The sequence below is a fragment of the Hylobates moloch genome, unplaced genomic scaffold (genome assembly GCF_009828535.3).
Source record: "Hylobates moloch isolate HMO894 unplaced genomic scaffold, HMol_V3 SCAFFOLD_17, whole genome shotgun sequence".
In the NCBI taxonomy this organism is placed as follows: domain Eukaryota; kingdom Metazoa; phylum Chordata; class Mammalia; order Primates; family Hylobatidae; genus Hylobates; species Hylobates moloch.
Genome location: NW_026652292.1, coordinates 83,682,875 through 83,699,886, shown reverse-complemented (window position 1 = coordinate 83,699,886; position 17,012 = coordinate 83,682,875). Strand labels below are relative to the sequence as shown.

General features: G+C 46.3%; 2 protein-coding genes across 14 annotated transcripts in view; one reads left to right on the top strand and one right to left on the bottom strand.

The window, feature by feature from the left end:
• The window catches only part of LOC116456939 (zinc finger protein 141), a 38,625-nt gene extending 33,554 nt beyond the window's left edge, over positions 1 to 5,071 (bottom strand). For 2 of the 6 annotated variants that reach the window (XR_009210444.1, XM_058429976.1), the window contains exons 1-2: positions 3,264 to 4,026; positions 1,845 to 3,079 (exon numbers count right to left, since the gene is read on the bottom strand). Coding sequence is in view for 5 of the 6 variants with exons in the window: in XM_058429976.1 (XP_058285959.1) it covers positions 1,845 to 1,983 (139 nt within the window). In the remaining variant the exon portion in view is untranslated. Of the gene's footprint in view, positions 1 to 1,844; positions 3,080 to 3,263; positions 4,027 to 4,999 lie in introns of those variants that run through there. The other 4 variants (XM_058429978.1, XM_058429977.1, XM_058429979.1 and 1 more) reach the window with 4 other exon arrangements.
• An 82-nt stretch (positions 5,072 to 5,153) lies between these two features.
• PIGG (phosphatidylinositol glycan anchor biosynthesis class G) overlaps positions 5,154 to 17,012 on the top strand; it is a 40,733-nt gene continuing 28,874 nt past the window's right edge. For 4 of the 8 annotated variants that reach the window (XM_058429972.1, XM_058429973.1, XM_058429975.1 and 1 more), the window contains exons 1-5: positions 5,170 to 5,433; positions 6,341 to 6,546; positions 11,655 to 11,864; positions 13,351 to 13,539; positions 14,940 to 15,081. In XM_058429972.1, the coding sequence (XP_058285955.1) occupies positions 5,280 to 5,433; positions 6,341 to 6,546; positions 11,655 to 11,864; positions 13,351 to 13,539; positions 14,940 to 15,081 (901 nt within the window). In that variant the 5' untranslated portion in view covers positions 5,170 to 5,279. Of the gene's footprint in view, positions 5,672 to 6,340; positions 6,547 to 11,654; positions 11,865 to 13,350; positions 13,540 to 14,939; positions 15,082 to 17,012 lie in introns of all 8 variants that reach the window. The other 4 variants (XM_032135424.2, XM_032135423.2, XM_032135427.2 and 1 more) reach the window with 3 other exon arrangements.

Genomic DNA, 17,012 nt, shown 5'->3' with positions numbered 1-17,012 from the left:
AAGAGTAAAACTCTGTCTCAAAAAATAAAATAAAAGGCCAGGCACAGCAGCTCACACCTGTAATTCCAGCAATTTGGGAGGCCAAGGCGAGTGTATCACGAGGTCAAGAGATTGAGACCATCCTGGTCAACATGGTGAAACCCCATCTCTACTAAAAAATACAAAACTTAGCTGGGTGTGGTGGTGTGCACCAGGAATCTCAGCTACTCAGGAGGCTGAGGCAGGAGAATTGCTTGAACCCAGGAGGCGGAGTTAGCAGTGAGCTGAGCTCGTACCAGCACTCCAGCCTGGTGACAGAGGAAGACTCCATCTCAAAAAAAAAAAAAGAAGTTAATATCCATATCCAAAATGTTTAAGAAACTTCTATAATTCAAAGCAAAACAATAATAATGATGATAACCCATTCAAAAATGGGCAAAAGGTTAGAATTTTTTTCCCAAAGATATACATACAAGGTATATGTTGTATGCTGTTGGTGAGATGTAAATTGACAAAATCATCATAAAAACCAGTAAAAAATAAAAATGGACATATCATATAATCCAGCAATACCACTTCTGGTCATACTACCAAAGGAAATTAAATTAACACCTTGAAGAAATATCTTCAGCCCCATGTTCATTGTAGTATATTTACAATAGCCAAAATATGGAGTGTATATATACACAGTAGAATATTATTCAGCCATAAGAGAAAAGAAAATCTAGCCATTTACAACATGGATAGACCTGGAGGGCATGATGCTAAATGAAATTAGCCAAACACAGACAGACAAAGAAACTGCTTCTTCTTACATAGATAGGTAAATCTAAAAATGTAAACTCATAAAAGCAGAAAGTAGAATGGCGATTTTTAGTGCCTAAGGGTGGGAATATGAGATGTTCAAAGAGTACAAATTTTTAGTTATAAGTTGAATAAGGAGAAACCTAATGTACATTAGCATCAGATTAGCAAAACAGTATTCCATTTATAATTAATAATACTGCAACGTATGCTTACAATTTGCTAGGACACTAGGCCTTAAGTGTTCTTATTACCAAAAAAAAAATCGTTATCTATATGAGGTAATAGATATGTTGATCAACTTGATTACGTTTTATTTTGCAATAAAATATATGCATATATTACAAAATATATGCATATCAAATCATTACATTGTACACATTAAATATAGTTAAACAATTTTTATTTAACAGAAAAATCCATGTCACACAAACATAGATGTAGAGTAAGTCCTCACTTAATGTTCAAAACAGGTTCTTGAAAACTGCAACTTTAAATGAAGCAATGTTGCTATATACCAAACATAACTCTTGTTTGTATCAGACTCTGCTAAAATTATTTTCTTTGTTTTTGTTTTTTGGTTTTTTTGAGACGGAGTTTTGCTCTTGTCGCCAGACAGGACACTGCAACCTCTGCCTCCCAGGTTCAAGTGATTCTCCGCCTAAGCTTCCCCAGTAGCTGGATTACAGGTGCCTGCCACCACACCCAGCTAGTTTTTTGTATTTTTAATAGAGACGGGGTTTTGCCATGTTGGCCAGGCTGGTCTCAAACTCCTAACCTCCTGATCTGCCCATCTCAGCCTCCCAAAGTGCTGGGATTACAGGCGTGAGTCACCGCGCCCAGCCCTAAAATTCATTTTCCTAAATGATATGTTGCTTCACTTACAGTTTGAGAATCTATCAACAATGTTAAGAATTTACTATACACATATATAACTTATATAGGTGTGTGTGAGAGACACACATTTTTATATAGACATAGATATATCTCAAAAGACATTCTACAAAAATAGAAAATAAAACTCAGAGGGATTAGGAATTATGCATTAAAGTTATCCTCACCCAGGGAGACCAGGTTTCTGTAGTTCTCCAACATCACATCTCTAAACAAATTCTGCTGGGCAGGGTCCAGGCATTTCCACTCTTCTGGAGAGAATTCTATGGCCACATCCCTGAATGTTAAGGGTTCCTGAAAACACATATGTATCAAGCAACAGAGTTCTTAATTTGACTACAGGTGAAATGTGTTAAGAGAACTAGTTCTGACATATGACTGACTGGGATTATCTGATAAAATAACTTTCAACACAGTAATGTTCTCTAAAGTATTCTATAGCTCTGCGGAAAAAGGAAGGCATTCCAACAGTTTCTGTTCCTGCAATAAAAATAATGGGCTACACTGACCTGTCCCTACCAAAACCAAGCAGAGTACGCCTTGTGACCTCCTGGAAAACAGGATGAACTCATCTCTCATGAAAGTATCTGGAAGTCCTCATGCTTGACCTTGGCCTTGCTATAATATGCGAGGAACTTAACTTAAAAAACAGAAATGTTTCCACCCAGAACAATAGACAGGATGTGAGGGGAGGGCACAGGTGATGATTTCACTTCAAATTGTCCGTGTGATCCTATGGGAAAACTGAGCTGAGTCACTTAGCTAAGCACTGCCTCTCAAGCTTCAATGCACACATAAATTATTTGATGTTAAAGGCCTCACTGTAGCAAAATTTTGCAGGTTTGAGAAGAGTCCATGAGTTAGCGTCTTTTATCAAGTCTCCTGTTAACGCTGATGTTCCTCCACCTGGACCCATTATAGTACCACTCGGCTAGACAAAGCAGGCACAGCACACAGAGTCCCTCACCCCAACACAAATGCTTTTCATCCCAAGACAAGACCACCAATCATCATCCTGATGCCACTCAGGAACAGCCACGCGGAGGAGGCGCACAGGGCAAGGGGACTGAGGTGGGAAGGTTGGGGCGGGCGGGTGATTCGCTTCACTTCCTCACACACCTCACAAAAGTCTTTTTTTCAAGACCCTCTGGCAGCCCCCAAGCCACGAGCCACAGCCGGCGCTGTCCCATTAATGAGTCCCGGTTTGCTCACATGAACTGTATGTTTTGATGGGGCCTCGATCTCATTCCGTAAAGTAGGGACAGGACCCCCGGACCACAGCTCCTCCCACGCGGTGCCTGCGCACGCCGCGCCCGGCGTCTTCCCGATGATCTCCTCCTCATCCCACAGCCCGGAGAAGGTGCAGGGCTGCGGCGCAGAGCTGCACAAGGAGGGCTGCAGGCTGGGGCAGAGCAGCCGTGAGGGGACCGACAGGAGCCCAGGTCCCTCACCGGAGGGGGCTGAAGACCGAGGGCTGAGCGGCTGCAGCGGGGACACCGTTCGCAGACTCCGTCCCGCCGCCGCCATTTGCCGCCGGTTCTGATGAGGCCTCCCCAGCCTTGGGACGCCCTGCCCCGCACACTCACCATTTCTCAGTTTCAAGGGTGTCGCGAAGTCTTAGCTACGAATCATCCAATACCCGCAGGTCACAGAGCGATGGAGGCTGAGCTCTGGCAAAATCACCGAGGCCTCCCTGAGGGGTGGAAGCAGGGCGGTGACGCCCTAACCGAGCTCAGGCTGAAGCGAGAGGCCAAGGCCACCGAAGATCCCGGATGCCGCCCCCTCCTCTCCGACTGCGCGCCTGATTGGGCAGTTCTCAGTCGAGCGCTCTGATTGGATACGGGTCCAGGCTTCACGCCCTCAGGCTTTGAATGACAGAAACTGTGACCATACAGTGCACTGAATGAGGCAAGAGTGACAGACTAGTACCTCCATGCACTTTCAAGCAGCGCTTAATCTCTGTGCTAGGCCTGGCTCCGCACAGGGTTCATTTTAACCTTCTGGTGTGTAAGGTTACGTCAATTTATAAATTGTGCACACGCGCGCGCGCGCACACCCACAGACACACACTTGTTCACAAATGGAAACGATATAATGACAATTATTTTAATATTTTACATTTCATAACCTTTCTGGCCTGTGGTGTTTTGAGTAGGACACCTGAGATTCGAAGAGGAAAGCAAACCTCTAAAAAACAAAATGTTAGCAGGCTGACCACGGTTGCTCACGCCAGTAATCCCAAAGCTTTGGGAGGCCGAGGGGGGCGGATCACGAGGTCAGGAGTTCAAGACCAGCCTGGCCAAGACGGTGAAACCCCGTCTCTACTAAAAATATAAAAATTAGCCAGTCATGGTGGCATGCGCCTGTAATCCCAGCTACTCAGGAGGCTGAGGCAGGAGAATTGCTTGAACCCGGGAGGCAGAGGTTGCAGTGATCTGAGATCACGCCACTGCATTCCAGCCTGGGCGACAGAGTGAGATTTCATCCAAAAGAAAAAAAAAAAAAGACGGACATTGGTTCTGTCCAGAAAGGCGGGGGCAACTTGGAGCAGGAAGGGGACTTCCAGGTCACAGGTAGGTGAGAGACAAATGGTTGCAGTTTCTGAGTTTCTGATAAGCCTCTCCAAAGGAAGCTATCAGAATATGCATTTATCTCAGTGAGCAGAGGAATGACTGAATAGAATGGGAGGCACGTTTGTCCTGAGCAGTTCCGAGCTTGACTTTTCCCTTAGCTTAGTAATTTTGGGGCCCCAAGATTTTCCTTTCAGAACAAAGAAAATGTGGTATATATACACAATGGAGTACTATTCAGCTCTAATAAAAGCATGAAACCCTATCATTTGCCACAACATGGATAAACCTGAGGATATCATGTAAGCAAAATAAGACAGACACAGAAAGACAAATACCTCATGATCTCACTCATGTGGAATCTTTAAAACGAAGTTAATCATTAAGATATTTACCAGTTGCCTGAGGTATTGGATTGAATTTTTTTTTTTTTTTTTTTGAGACGGAGTCTCGCTCTGTCGCCCAGGCTGGAGTGCAGTGGCGCGATCTCGGCTCACTGCAACCTCCGCCTCCCGGGTTCAAGCGATTCTCCGGCCTCGGCCTCCCGAGTAGCTGGGACAACAGGCACCCACCATAACGCCCCGCTAATTTTTTGTATTTTTAGTAGAGACGGGGTTTCACCATGTTGGCCAGCATGGTCTCAATCTCCTGACCTCATGATTCGCCCGCCTCGGCCTCCCGAAGTACTGGGATTAAAGGCGTGAGCCACCGCACCCGGCCTTCCAAATTAAAACATTTTTAAAACCTCGTACCTCGCCATGGGCGGCGACCGTCGCGGACTCGCCGGGAAAGCGGCCCCACGGAGCCGGGAGCACCGCTAGCTGCGCGTATTTCTGAGGTGACGCCCCGCTGCGGCGCGCTGCCGGAAGTGACGCGCGGCTGCGACGCGCCGGGGGAAGTGACGCCACTGTCGCTGCGACGATAAGGCCTGGCGTTCTTGCTTAGAGGCGGCTACCTGGAGCCGGAAGCGCGGCTGCGGCAGGGCGAGACTCCAGGTGGGGTCGGTTCCGCATCCAGCCTGGCGTGTCCACTATGCGGCTGGGCTCCGGGACTTTCGCTACCTGTTGCGTAGCGATCGAGGTGCTAGGGATCGCGGTCTTCCTTCGGGGATTCTTCCCGGCTCCCGTTCGTTCCTCTGCCAGAGCGGAACACGGAGCGGAGCCCCCAGCGCCCGAACCCTCGGCTGGTACGGACCCCTCCCCGGCGTCTCCGCTCCCCTGACTCCACATCCCGTAGGAGACCTTTTTTCTGAGCCTCGCTGCTCGGATTTCTTCTCGGCGCTCCCCGGTGGTCTCTTCCATTATGGTCCCCACCTCAGAAATTTTTTTTCTAACCGCTCCATCGTCTCTTTTCTGTATTCTTACAACCTTGTGGTAACCGCCTCTACTGGCCCCACTTCGACCTTCCTGCCTGATCACCACAAAGTAAGCTGTGTCCATACCTGAGATCCGGCCTCTCCAGTTCTACTCGTCCAGAGCCCCCGCCCCTTTCCTGAGCAGCCTTTGGGTCACTCCCTGTTCCAGCACCCTTTTTGCTCCCTAGCACACAACAGCTAAGACCCCTGCCGATCCCCTCGCGTTTGGGTCTCTTACATTCCTCCAAGATGTTTTCCCTGCCTAGGGGCTAAGGCCTCTCTGCGTTAGGCCTCTTCCTAGCCTTCACCTACCCTGCCATATACAGCAAGTAAAGACGCCCTGGTTCTGGACCACGTGCACACACCACCAGCCGCTGACCATGTAAACGCAGTATATAAACGCCCAGCCATCCCGTAGCTGCAGCTCTGCGTTTTAGGTCAAGCTCCCTAAATGTCCCATTCCACGACCCTTACGTAGGGATTCCCCTACCCCAGTACTCCTCACCATACTAGGGATAATTCACTGCTTGCTACTGTGGGTTTCTAAGATTACTCCTGTTACCCCCCGTCTTTTCCCTCCAGCACTACCTACCAAGTACAAGGCGCCTCCTTTTGGGTTGGGTTATGTAGATATCGCAGGGTATGTGCTGGAGAAGTAGATAGAAGCTAGGTTGTGAAGGTGCTTGAATGCTAAGAAAAGCTTAAAGTTCAATTTCCTTTTCTTCTTTCAAACACTTAGGAGCCAGTTCTAACTGGACCACGCTGCCACCGTCTCTCTTCAGTAAAGTTGTTATTGTTCTAATAGATGCCTTGAGAGATGATTTTGTGTTTGGGTCAAAGGGTGTGAAATTTATGCCCTACACAACTTACCTTGTGGAAAAAGGAGCATCTCACAGTTTTGTGGCTGAAGCAAAGCCACCTACAGTTACTATGCCTCGAATCAAGGTAAGTTTGCCTTAATGTTTTATGAATAATGGTTTGGCTGTTTTGAAGATTTAGAGGGGGCCTCTGTAGTCTTTCGCTTGGAGTTGCAATTTTAAGAAAGTGGAAATTTTGTGCTGTCAGTTGGCTGGGGCAATAGAATGCTGAAGGATTCTCACACAGGACGGAACTGAGACCCATCATTTGTGCCCCTTGTCAAGTAGCCAAAGCTCATGCTTCATGGGAAGTATAAAAGATTTAGAGCAAGATCATACAGGCTAACCTACCCCAAGATATGCCATTCTTGGTAACCTGCTTTCTTCTTTAATCGTCACTGGGTCATTTACAATCTTAGAAGGAGCCTTTAGAGTTAATCTAGTTCAGTCTCTAGACTTTATAGATAGGAAAGCAAACTCAGATTAGTTAAATGTGACTTCTCCAAAATTATCCACCAGTATACATAATGATCAAATCAGTATGATCTGGCCTCAACAGTTACCACTGTTTCCACCATATCCTTCCGGTGTCCAGCCTACTGACAGCAGCTTTGAAGTACATAGTGCGTTTCCCAAGAACCATGGGTAAAGAAAAAATAAGCCTTTATTGATTGGCTCAAAAACTTTTGAGCAACTACTATGTGGTGATATTTTAATGGGTACACAATTGGGGAAAAAATAGTATCTCTGCCTTCGTGTAGCTTTTAGTCTTTAGATATACAGCCACTCAACAAAGGAGCATATGAAAACGTGCAGTTGTAAAGTGTGGTTAATGCATGATGAGAAAGAACAGGATGTGATTATTAGTGGGTGAGAAAGCCTGGCTGAGGAAATTGCATTTAAACTGAGACTGGAAGGATGAATAAAGGTGGGGACAGAAAGGAGCAGAGGGGTTGAAGTGTGTGTGTGAGTGTATCGCATGAGCATGGCATCAAGTCTCTGACGGAGCCTTAGCTGTGTCGTTGATCATGTGACACCTTATTATTTGGTGAGAAGGAGCTACTTACTGATTTAAGGCTTCGGGGCAGCCCCATTTGTGGATGCTCGGCAAACGTTCACTGGATGAAAGGAGGCATAGTGCCATATCGCTCACTGACGTTTTCCTTGAATTTCTTACTCTCTCTGCCACATTTAAATGTGATGTGACCTTCATTCAGCAATATTTATTGAGCATCTACTGTGTGCCACACTGTTCTAGACAGGAGGGATGCAGTGAACAACAAGACAGCATTGTCCTCATGGAGCTTACTTTCTAATTGGAGGGATAGAAAATCGGTAAAATGTGAATCAATGAAGATCGTTTCAGACAGTGACAACTGCTCTGGAAGGAATGGAGGGGGAGGTGAGAGAGAACGAAGGGGAGAAGGGCAGGCTCCTTTGATCACAGCACTCAGAGTTTCTGCCGTTCTGCTGAAACTAGCTGTGGGAATCTGGAAGAAAGACATGCAGCCCCCTGATCTTCCAGAACACCGATTTCTTTATCTGCTCCATCAGAAGTGTGGAAGGAACCCTTTTCTCCTTTTTTTTTTTTTTTTTTTTTTAAGATTTAACAGGCAGATTTGAGAAAATGTATAAGTGATTGTGCAGGCTCCAGGTTCTGTTCAGACCAGCACGCTGGCACTGTGGTTCTTGGGGCCTCTGTCTCCAGCTTACTGGTTTTATCTCACCTTTGCTGGGGAGCCTCACCCCAGAGCTAGTGTTTTGTTTCGTTTTCAGTCCTTTGAGGATTCTTGCTCCTTATTTCCCCATCAGGGAGGAGCTAGAACAGAAAGCCCATACTGGAGTTAGGATTGTACAGCTCGAGTTTGGTAGGTTGTGCAGTGTTGGTTGAGGAAAGTGTCCCCTGCCCTGCCTCCAGTCTGAGAAAGGGCTCAGAGCATCTCCTGGTGTTGATACATTTGTAACCAGACGCCAACCCTGACATGTCCGCTGTGCTTTCACTTGCTAAGACCTTGCAGCAGCTTTGTTTTAAAGTCGTGTAACTCGTTTTTGAATGCGTTTTCGTTCTTCAAGAACTTTCTAGTCATAATAATAGCTGGCATTGACTGACAGACCTGAGCTTTCCCTTAGATTTCCTAGGACTGTGAGTGCAGCCCACTCGCTGCCTGCACACTTTCTGGGATGAGGGGATGCCAAGTAGTCCCTACCCTCTTTAAAAATATCGGTGGGAACCCAAGCTAGTGTGAGGATGAGGGAGGTGCCTTGTAAAAGCCACAAAAGAAGGGATGAAAACAGAAAACTTTTATATTGTCAAATGTTGTAAACAAAGTCAACTAACATGATAAACTGGAAAAATTATTGACAGTGGACATGACATACAAGATGTTAAGTCTATGATGTATAAAGAGGTTCAGATCAAGGAGGGACAGTCCTATGGAAACTGGGCCGAGTATATAACGGAATCCACCGAGGAAGAAAGCGGAATGGCCAATAAACACATGCAGAGATTCTTGACTAGTAATCAGAGCAGGGCAAACAAAACAACCCATAAGCCAGTTTTTGTTTATCATATTGTAAAAATTTAAAGGTTGATGATCTCTACCCCGCACAAGAAACAAGGTGAACAGGTGCTCTTGAAATACTGTGGATGTGAATACAGGTTGACTGAGTCAGTATCTCCACTGCCACCACCGTCGTCCAGGCTGCTGTGGGCTCCAGTCTGAACTGTTATAAATGCCCTAGCGCCTTTTCTTGGCCCAAATCCCATCTGGACACAAATCAGACCCTGCTACACTACTCTTTAAAACCCTTCAGTAGTTTACGCTCTGCCGGATTTGAACACCGTACGCCGTCACCCGTGCCTCAAGGCTCCGTGCGGCCTCGCTCCCGTTTACCTCTTCATCCTCATATAGGCGCCCTTCCGTGTTCCCTCGCCCTTCATCCACACAGGTCACATGCAGTTCAGTTCCTCCTGGTGCTGCTGTCTTTTCTGCCTGGAGCCTTTGCAGTTTGCAGGTGTTTTACTCTGGAAAGTCCCACCTCACCTCCACAACTTTTCAACCTTCAGGTCTCAGCTCAAGTGGCATTTCCATAGGAAGCTGTTTAAAATAAATGCCCGGTAAAATGGTCTTGGTTAAAAACGTTATTGTGCAGCCACACATTGGAATGCTCTGTAGCTGTTTGGAAAAAAGATAAAACGCTTGTATTTTCCCTAGGTAAAGAGTTTCATCATATGCAATTAATTGAAGAAGTTTGAGAGTAATTTGTATAGTTTGCTACCATTTTGGTAAAAAATGTGTACCTTCATGTATTTGTGATTTTATACACACACACATACACACACACGGGAAAGAGTCTAAAAGGGTACTCACCAAGAGTAATTGGCTGCCTTTTAAGGAGTAGAATTTTGGGGTGAGAGAGGCTCACATTTTAAAAAATAACTTTATTGAAATATAATTTTTATACAATTACATTTTTGCATGTACAGCATTTGACAAATGTGTACATCCAGGCAAACCCCACCTCAGCTCAGTTCTGACCCCACCGTAGGAATGTTGGTGGCTGTCAGGGTTATTTTGGTTGTTTGTACAGTGACTTCCTAAACGACTTCTGCAGTCTGTTTCCCCAGGAGCATGCGGCAACTGACGTTTTGACTTAGGTCTTTTGGTTCTTTTGGTTTTTACGTTCTTGTTTTTATCTTTAAGCCTGTCTTCCTGAGTGCTGGCCCTGGCTCCGCATAGCTTAGTGGTCAGCCAGTGACTGGTCAGAGGTTGTGCTTCAGCACCCTCATGTGTTTTCATACCCTCCCTGGGCGTGGGGCTTCTCGGTGGCTGCAGCGTGGAGCTGGAAAGGAGGGAGGTGGGAGCCGCCCTGTGTGGAAACACCATGGGCACTTGCTGTTCTTACTGAGATTCCGTTTTTTTCTTAAATAAGCCCTTCTCAATCTGTTCTATAATTTTGGTGAATTTCCAAAGCACTAAAATGGTTGCTTTTGACAGTTTCATCCAGTTTTATTATTGCTCCTGGGAGAGAGATTTTGCTGAGCTCCTCCCTGTGGCATTCCAGAGGTCTGGATAATTCATACTTGCATTTATTTGCCGTTAAAGATGCCTTAGTAAAATTATTTCACCTGCTGGTGTTATCCAGGTTCCCGTTTATTTTCACTGCACAGGTTCCAGGATGCCAGTGCTGGCTGGGGTGGCTGTATAACTCTAAATCACAGAGATCTGTTACCCATTACTATGGCCTCTTAGGTTCTATGCTAAACTCCGGGAAATTCTTGACTCAATTCTATTATCAGAAGGGTATGAGGGCATGTCACCTCCCATCCCTCCCAGAAAATATGGGGCCACATTGAGGGTGGGAGCAGAAGAGACTATCCCACTGGCCTCCCTGGCCTCCAGTTCACTTTGCAAATTTCTGAAAGTTCACGCTTTAGGACTGCTTTCATCCTGGTTTTCCACTCAAAGGAATTGCCGGATTGTTAGGAGTCGTATGGACTTTGCTTGTCACGTGGAGATTTGAATCTTAATTGGGAACCTGGCAGAGGCTTTGAATACACAGGTTAATGTTTCTAATGTATACCTCACTTTGCCGTTTGCTTCAACTACGTCACGAACCCATAGCTGCTTCTCTGGCTGCTGCTGTTGTCTCTCTATCCCTAGCCGCCTCCTTTAACCTCCTGTCAATTGGAAAGATTATTAGGAGCCATGAATGTCCTTCAATATGGTTATCTTTGTTACTATTGAGTTTACAGTTTTTCACCAGAATCTATGTGCCTCTTTCCCTTCTTTACCCTAATTACCGTCCTAACATTGACCCAGCCACCAGTACTAGGGATACCCTAGCTTTATGCTCACCTGTTTTATCCATAAAAAATCTTCAGACCAGCCTGGGCAACATAACGAGACCCTGTATCTACCAAAAAAAAAAAAAAAAAAAAAAGCCGAAAAGCCGGGTATGGTGCCACACACCTGTAGTTCCAGCTACTTGGGAGGCCAAGGTAGGAGGATCACTTGAGCCCAGGAGTTCAAACCTGCAGTGATCCATGATTGCGTGACTGCACTCCATCCTGAGCAACATAGAGGGACCCTGTCTCAAAAAAAAACAAAAAACAAACAAAAAAAAAACTTCACTGCCCTTTTCATGCTCCGGTTTTGGATTCAGTGGCCTAATTGTTGCATTTTCTGACTGCAGGCATTGATGACGGGGAGCCTTCCTGGCTTTGTTGATGTCATCAGGAACCTCAATTCTCCCGCGCTGCTGGAAGACAGTGTGATAAGACAAGCAAAAGCAGCTGGAAAAAGAATAATCTTTTATGGAGATGAAACCTGGGTTAAATTATTCCCAAAGCATTTTGTGGAATATGATGGAACAACCTCATTTTTCGTGTCAGATTACACAGAGGTCAGTTTTTAAAATAAGAAAATATATCATACTAGAATATCATACTAGATAGAGCCTGGCATCACCATTACTTAGTGAGAGATGATACTATTCTGTATTTGGTTTTATTAATTTATAGGGAGTACTATGGACAGTTATAAAAATTATTCACTCACATAATCAGTTAACAACCCAGAAATACAAACCTGAAGCAGGTGTGAGCAGAGTTTTATGGAACCCAAAGCTTGGAACAGCTGAGTGCCGTTGAGGGGCAGAGAGGATCAGGAAGGGTGACACAGCAAGGGGCCATCTGAGCCGAGATGTGATGGGTGAGTGGGGACTCCCCAGGTGGGCAGAACAGGCTGGTAGCCTCTGCACATGGCAGAGCTGTAGGACTCCACAGTCTGTTGGTTCTGCTGCAAGCCGAGCCTCATCGTGCCCTGAGGGCAGGTGGCCGACTGGGTGGGGCCTGGTCCTGAGGGGGTTTTCCGGGAGCTTTTCCAACAAAAATTAGACCCGCGTGTTAGAAAGCAAACCCTGGGGCTGAGGCGGGAGCACACCAGCACACCTACCTGGCCTGAGGTCTAGCCAGCTTCACCTCGATGGCTGGGTCGTGTGGAGCATCTGTAGTCCTGTCCTGTTCCGAAGTGTGGTGCTTTTCCACAGTTACGTGAAAAGTAACTAGAGACTGAGTTTTCCTGACTATATATGGCATCACTGAGAAACACTTCTCTTCATAGCAGATTTCTTTAGTGGGAGGGAGATGAGCTAGCTGAGGGGTCAGGGCTCACCAGGCTGACAGCTCTGTCTGGGGCTGATCAACTGCTCATCTCTCCTCCATGATGTGTTTATTTCAGAAATAAATGTGATCATTGAGTGCTGTGTCTTTTTCCCTCCAAGAACAGCCTTCTTGTAGGACACATGTAGATGCCCTCAGCTTCACCGTCCTGCTGGTTACTTTAATGCTGGGTACTGTCCTGTCTTTAATTAACTGCCCTTTGCCCTTAGTTACCTCATGACAACTTGTGATCTATTTAACTTGCCCATTTGCTCACCTTTAGTTATGCCCATTAAGCCCTGCAGTGATCCCACAGAAAAATATTTTTGTCAGAACAACCCTTGCTCATTTAAATTATCTGTATAATATATTTGATCCATAGCCTAGAAACATAAAAACAATATTAGCAAAAGTTTAATCCAGTGCTAATGTTCATTTATTTATTATAGACATGGGGTCTTGCTGTGTTGCCCAGGCGGGTCCTGAACTCTTGGCCTCAAGCAGTCTTCCCGCTTCAGCCTCCTCAAGTGTTGAGATGATAGGCATAAGCTGCTGTGTCCAGCCTATTTATTTATTTTTAATGACATAGATTGTGTTGTGTTTCAACTCCCCCAAATCCTGTTACCTGAATAAACCCCTAGACTGTAAGATGACTGTTGCCTTTTCCCCGGGGAGTGAAGGTCCAGGGAAATTAGGTGAGCTGTTTATACATGTGTTTCCCCTTCAAAGGTGGATAATAATGTCACGAGGCATTTGGATAAAGTATTAAAAAGAGGAGATTGGGACATATTAATCCTCCACTACCTGGGGCTGGACCACATTGGCCACATTTCAGGGCCCAACAGCCCCCTGATTGGGCACAAGCTGAGCGAGATGGACAGCGTGCTGATGAAGATCCACAACTCGCTGCAGTCGAAGGTGAGGCTCGCCGTCGCACACTGCGTGCCGATGTGGTTTCACGTGGATATTGCCTAGAATAAATGCAACTGCCTGAGTTATCAGGGTGCCTGTGTGAATGTCCACCATCAGTCAGCCAGCCAGGGGCCGCATGCCATGGGCAGCACTGTCTCAGTGTCTGCTGCACTGACTCCATCTTCCAGCAGCCCTGCAGAACAGCAGCTCTCACTCCTACCGGTGTATGCATTCATTCAACTAATACCTCCCGAAGACCTTCTGTGCCACTCTTTCTGTTCTGTGTCACTCTCTCTGTTCTGTGCCACTCTTTCTGTTCTGTGTCACTCTGTTCTGTGCCACTCTTTCTGTTCTGTGTCACTCTCTGTTCTGTGCCACTCTTCTGTGTCACTCTTTCTGTTCTGTGTCTTCTGTGTCACTGTTCTGTGTCACTCTTTCTGTTCTGTGTCACTCTGTCCTGTGTCACTCTCTCTTCTGTGTCATTCTGTTCTGTGTCTTCTGGGTCACTGTTCTGTGCCACTCTTTCTGTTCTGTGTCACTCTCTCTGTTCTGCGTCACTCTTTCTGTTCTGTGTCACTCTCTCTGTTCTGTGTCACTGTGTTCTGTGTCACTCTTTCTGTTCTATGTCACTCTTTTTGTCCATGCATTTGGGTGCATCAGTAAAGCAGTCGATAATCCCTTGTGAAGCTCCCGTTCTAGCCAGGAGAGACAAGAAAGATGAGTAAATAAGTATGTGAGGAAGTGATGGGTGCTGCAGAAACTCAGAGGGCGGGAGGAGGGGCTTTCAGCAGCGCGTTGAGAGAAGGCTTCCCTGAAGACGTGTGCAGGGTGAGCAGAGACTTGAAGGGAGGGAGGCGCAGACCATGTGGTCTGTGCACAAGTGTTCCAGGAGGAGCAGCAGCGAGGGTCAGGCACAGCCTGCCTGGCTTGTCCCGGAGCAGCAAAGGCTGTATGGCTGCAGCCCCAGAGGCAGAGAAGCCTGGTGGGTGCCCGCGCATGGCTCAGCGCTCTTGCCTTGTACTGTGTGTTGTGTTCTCACCAGAGTCCTGTGAAAGAGATGCCATTTGACAGATGAGGCGACCAAGGCACGGAGTAGAATGTGTCCAGAGTCTCACAGCTTGGCAGTGGCAAAGACAGAAACCAGATACAAACCGTCTGCCATCAGAGGGCAGAAATGCAGCCTGCTGTGCTCCATGAGCTGTGTACAATTCTGTGAACTTCATTTATGACATTATTTGACTGTAACCCTGTGATCTGGCTATGAGCTCATAGGAAAAAAAAGATCTAATTCATTGAGAAAGAGCAACAACTCTATAAAGTAAAGCTAAAACCAAAAATTGTCTTCTTAAGGTGATGTGCTCTCTTCAGTCTGAACGCCGTTGAAATGTTTTTCCTTTGCCTTGTAGGAGAGAGAGACGCCTTTACCCAATTTGCTGGTTCTTTGTGGTGACCATGGCATGTCTGAAACAGGAAGTCATGGGGCCTCCTCCACGGAGGAAGTGAATACACCTCTGATTTTAATCAGTTCTGCGTTTGAAAGGAAACCTGGTAAGAATTTAGGAATGTTAACATTTGGAAACTATTATATTAGTTTTCTATAGTCTGGTTTTAATTTTGAAAACCTATTTTTTAGAAGCTCCATAAGGTTGAAGTCCCCGAGCAGTGAGAATGAAAAGTAATGAATGGGGCAAAAGGCTTTTCGATCTGAAGTTACATTCCTTCCCCAAATCCTTAAAATACAGTTATTCTTTTGGGATCTGAAGTTACATTCCTTCCCCGAATCCTTAAAATACAATTGTTCTTTGTCAGAATTTTGTTGTATGAATGTTGCTGCCAGGATATCTGGAACTGTTGAGAAAAATTGCCAGTAGCTCAGAGACATCTGGACAGCATATGTGAACTGAAGGAAACGTGAATATCTCGGCTTTTTTTAAAGTTTGCATTATCGTAAACCATCTATTGAATAGCAGTGTCAACAAGAGTCATGGGACCCAGCCAGAGCAGGACAGACAGAGGCCCCATCTGTCAGTATTCAGACACGCCCCAAACACACACACCCCACTTTGACCTGTGCCCTGACTCAGCCGCCAGCCTACACACTCTGCCCTTGCGGCCGTTGGCCTTGCTGTCCTGTCGGCGGCCTGCCTTCCACTTGCGCCTGGCTTCTGCTGCCACACTCGCTGACTCACTCGCGGTGAGCTCAGCGGTTATTTCTGCAGTGCCGTCAGGCACAGCAGACACTTTTGGGCGCTGCTCTCACTGACCCTTCAGCACCCTTAGTGCTGCCGGTCCCGTAGCTTCTGGGACCTCACGTCTTTCTGGTTTTCCTCCTTTTCTCTCCTTTGCCAGCCTGGTTTCCTTTCCCTGGTCTTTTTTACTGTACTGCCTTCTTGTTTCATTCTGCATTCGCCCTAGAGATATGGTCTCATCTGCCTCTGTGGTTGTAAATGCCATGGATAGGCCCCACACCGGTCAGATTGATCTCTCTAGCTGTCCCCGCTCATCATTCTTGGCGTAGTTTATCATTGCAGACTTACTGTTTATTGGTGGGATTCATGGAACATCTGCCTCCACATTACACTTTAAGCCAGATGAGGACAGGACCATGTCTGTTTTGTCCACCACGAGCCTGAAACATTGCCTGGCACATGTTAGTTGCCGAGAAATATTTGCTGAATGAATGGCCCTTTCACTTAAGTGAGAGTTAGTTGGGGAAGCATCTCCACCTGACCTCTTATATCTTTTTATGAAGCTTCTTTGCCCAGACCAGCTCAGTCCAGGAGACTTTAACCCTGTGGGGCTAGAGGAATTAAAGACACACACACAGAAATACAGAGGTGTGAAGTGGGAAATTAGGGGTCTCACAGCCCTCAGAGCTGAGAGCCCTGAAGAGAGATTTACCCACGTTTTTATTAACAGCAAACCAGTCATTAGGATTGTTTCTATAGATACTAAATTAACTAAAAGTATCCCTTATAGGAAAGAAGGGATGGGCCGAATTAAAGGAATAGGTTGGGCTAGTTAACTGCAGCAGGAGCATGTCTTTAAGGCACCGATCGCTCATGCTATTGTTTGTGGCTTAAGAATGCCTTTAAGCGGTTTTCCGCCCTGGGTGGGCCAGGTGTTCCTTGCCCTCATTCTGGTAAACCCACAACCTCCCAGCGTGGGCGTTATGGCTGTTACGAACATGTCACGGTGCTGCAGAGATTCTGTTAATGGCCAGTTTAAGGCCGGATTTTGGGAGGCTTGTTCCCAACACTTCTTCATCTTGAATGTCTGACCTGAGCAGAGCTAGGAGTGGTGGGGGCAGCTGCATGCGTGCAGGCTGCCTGAGTGCCAAACGCATCACCAGCTTCAGTCCTGAGAGTTGCTTCTCTTTTGTTTTCTTTATTCTCATCATACCTGTTTCATGAGCCAGGACTGTACTCTGGTGTACTCACAGCGTTGGGCCACCATCATCACAGTCAATTTTACATCAT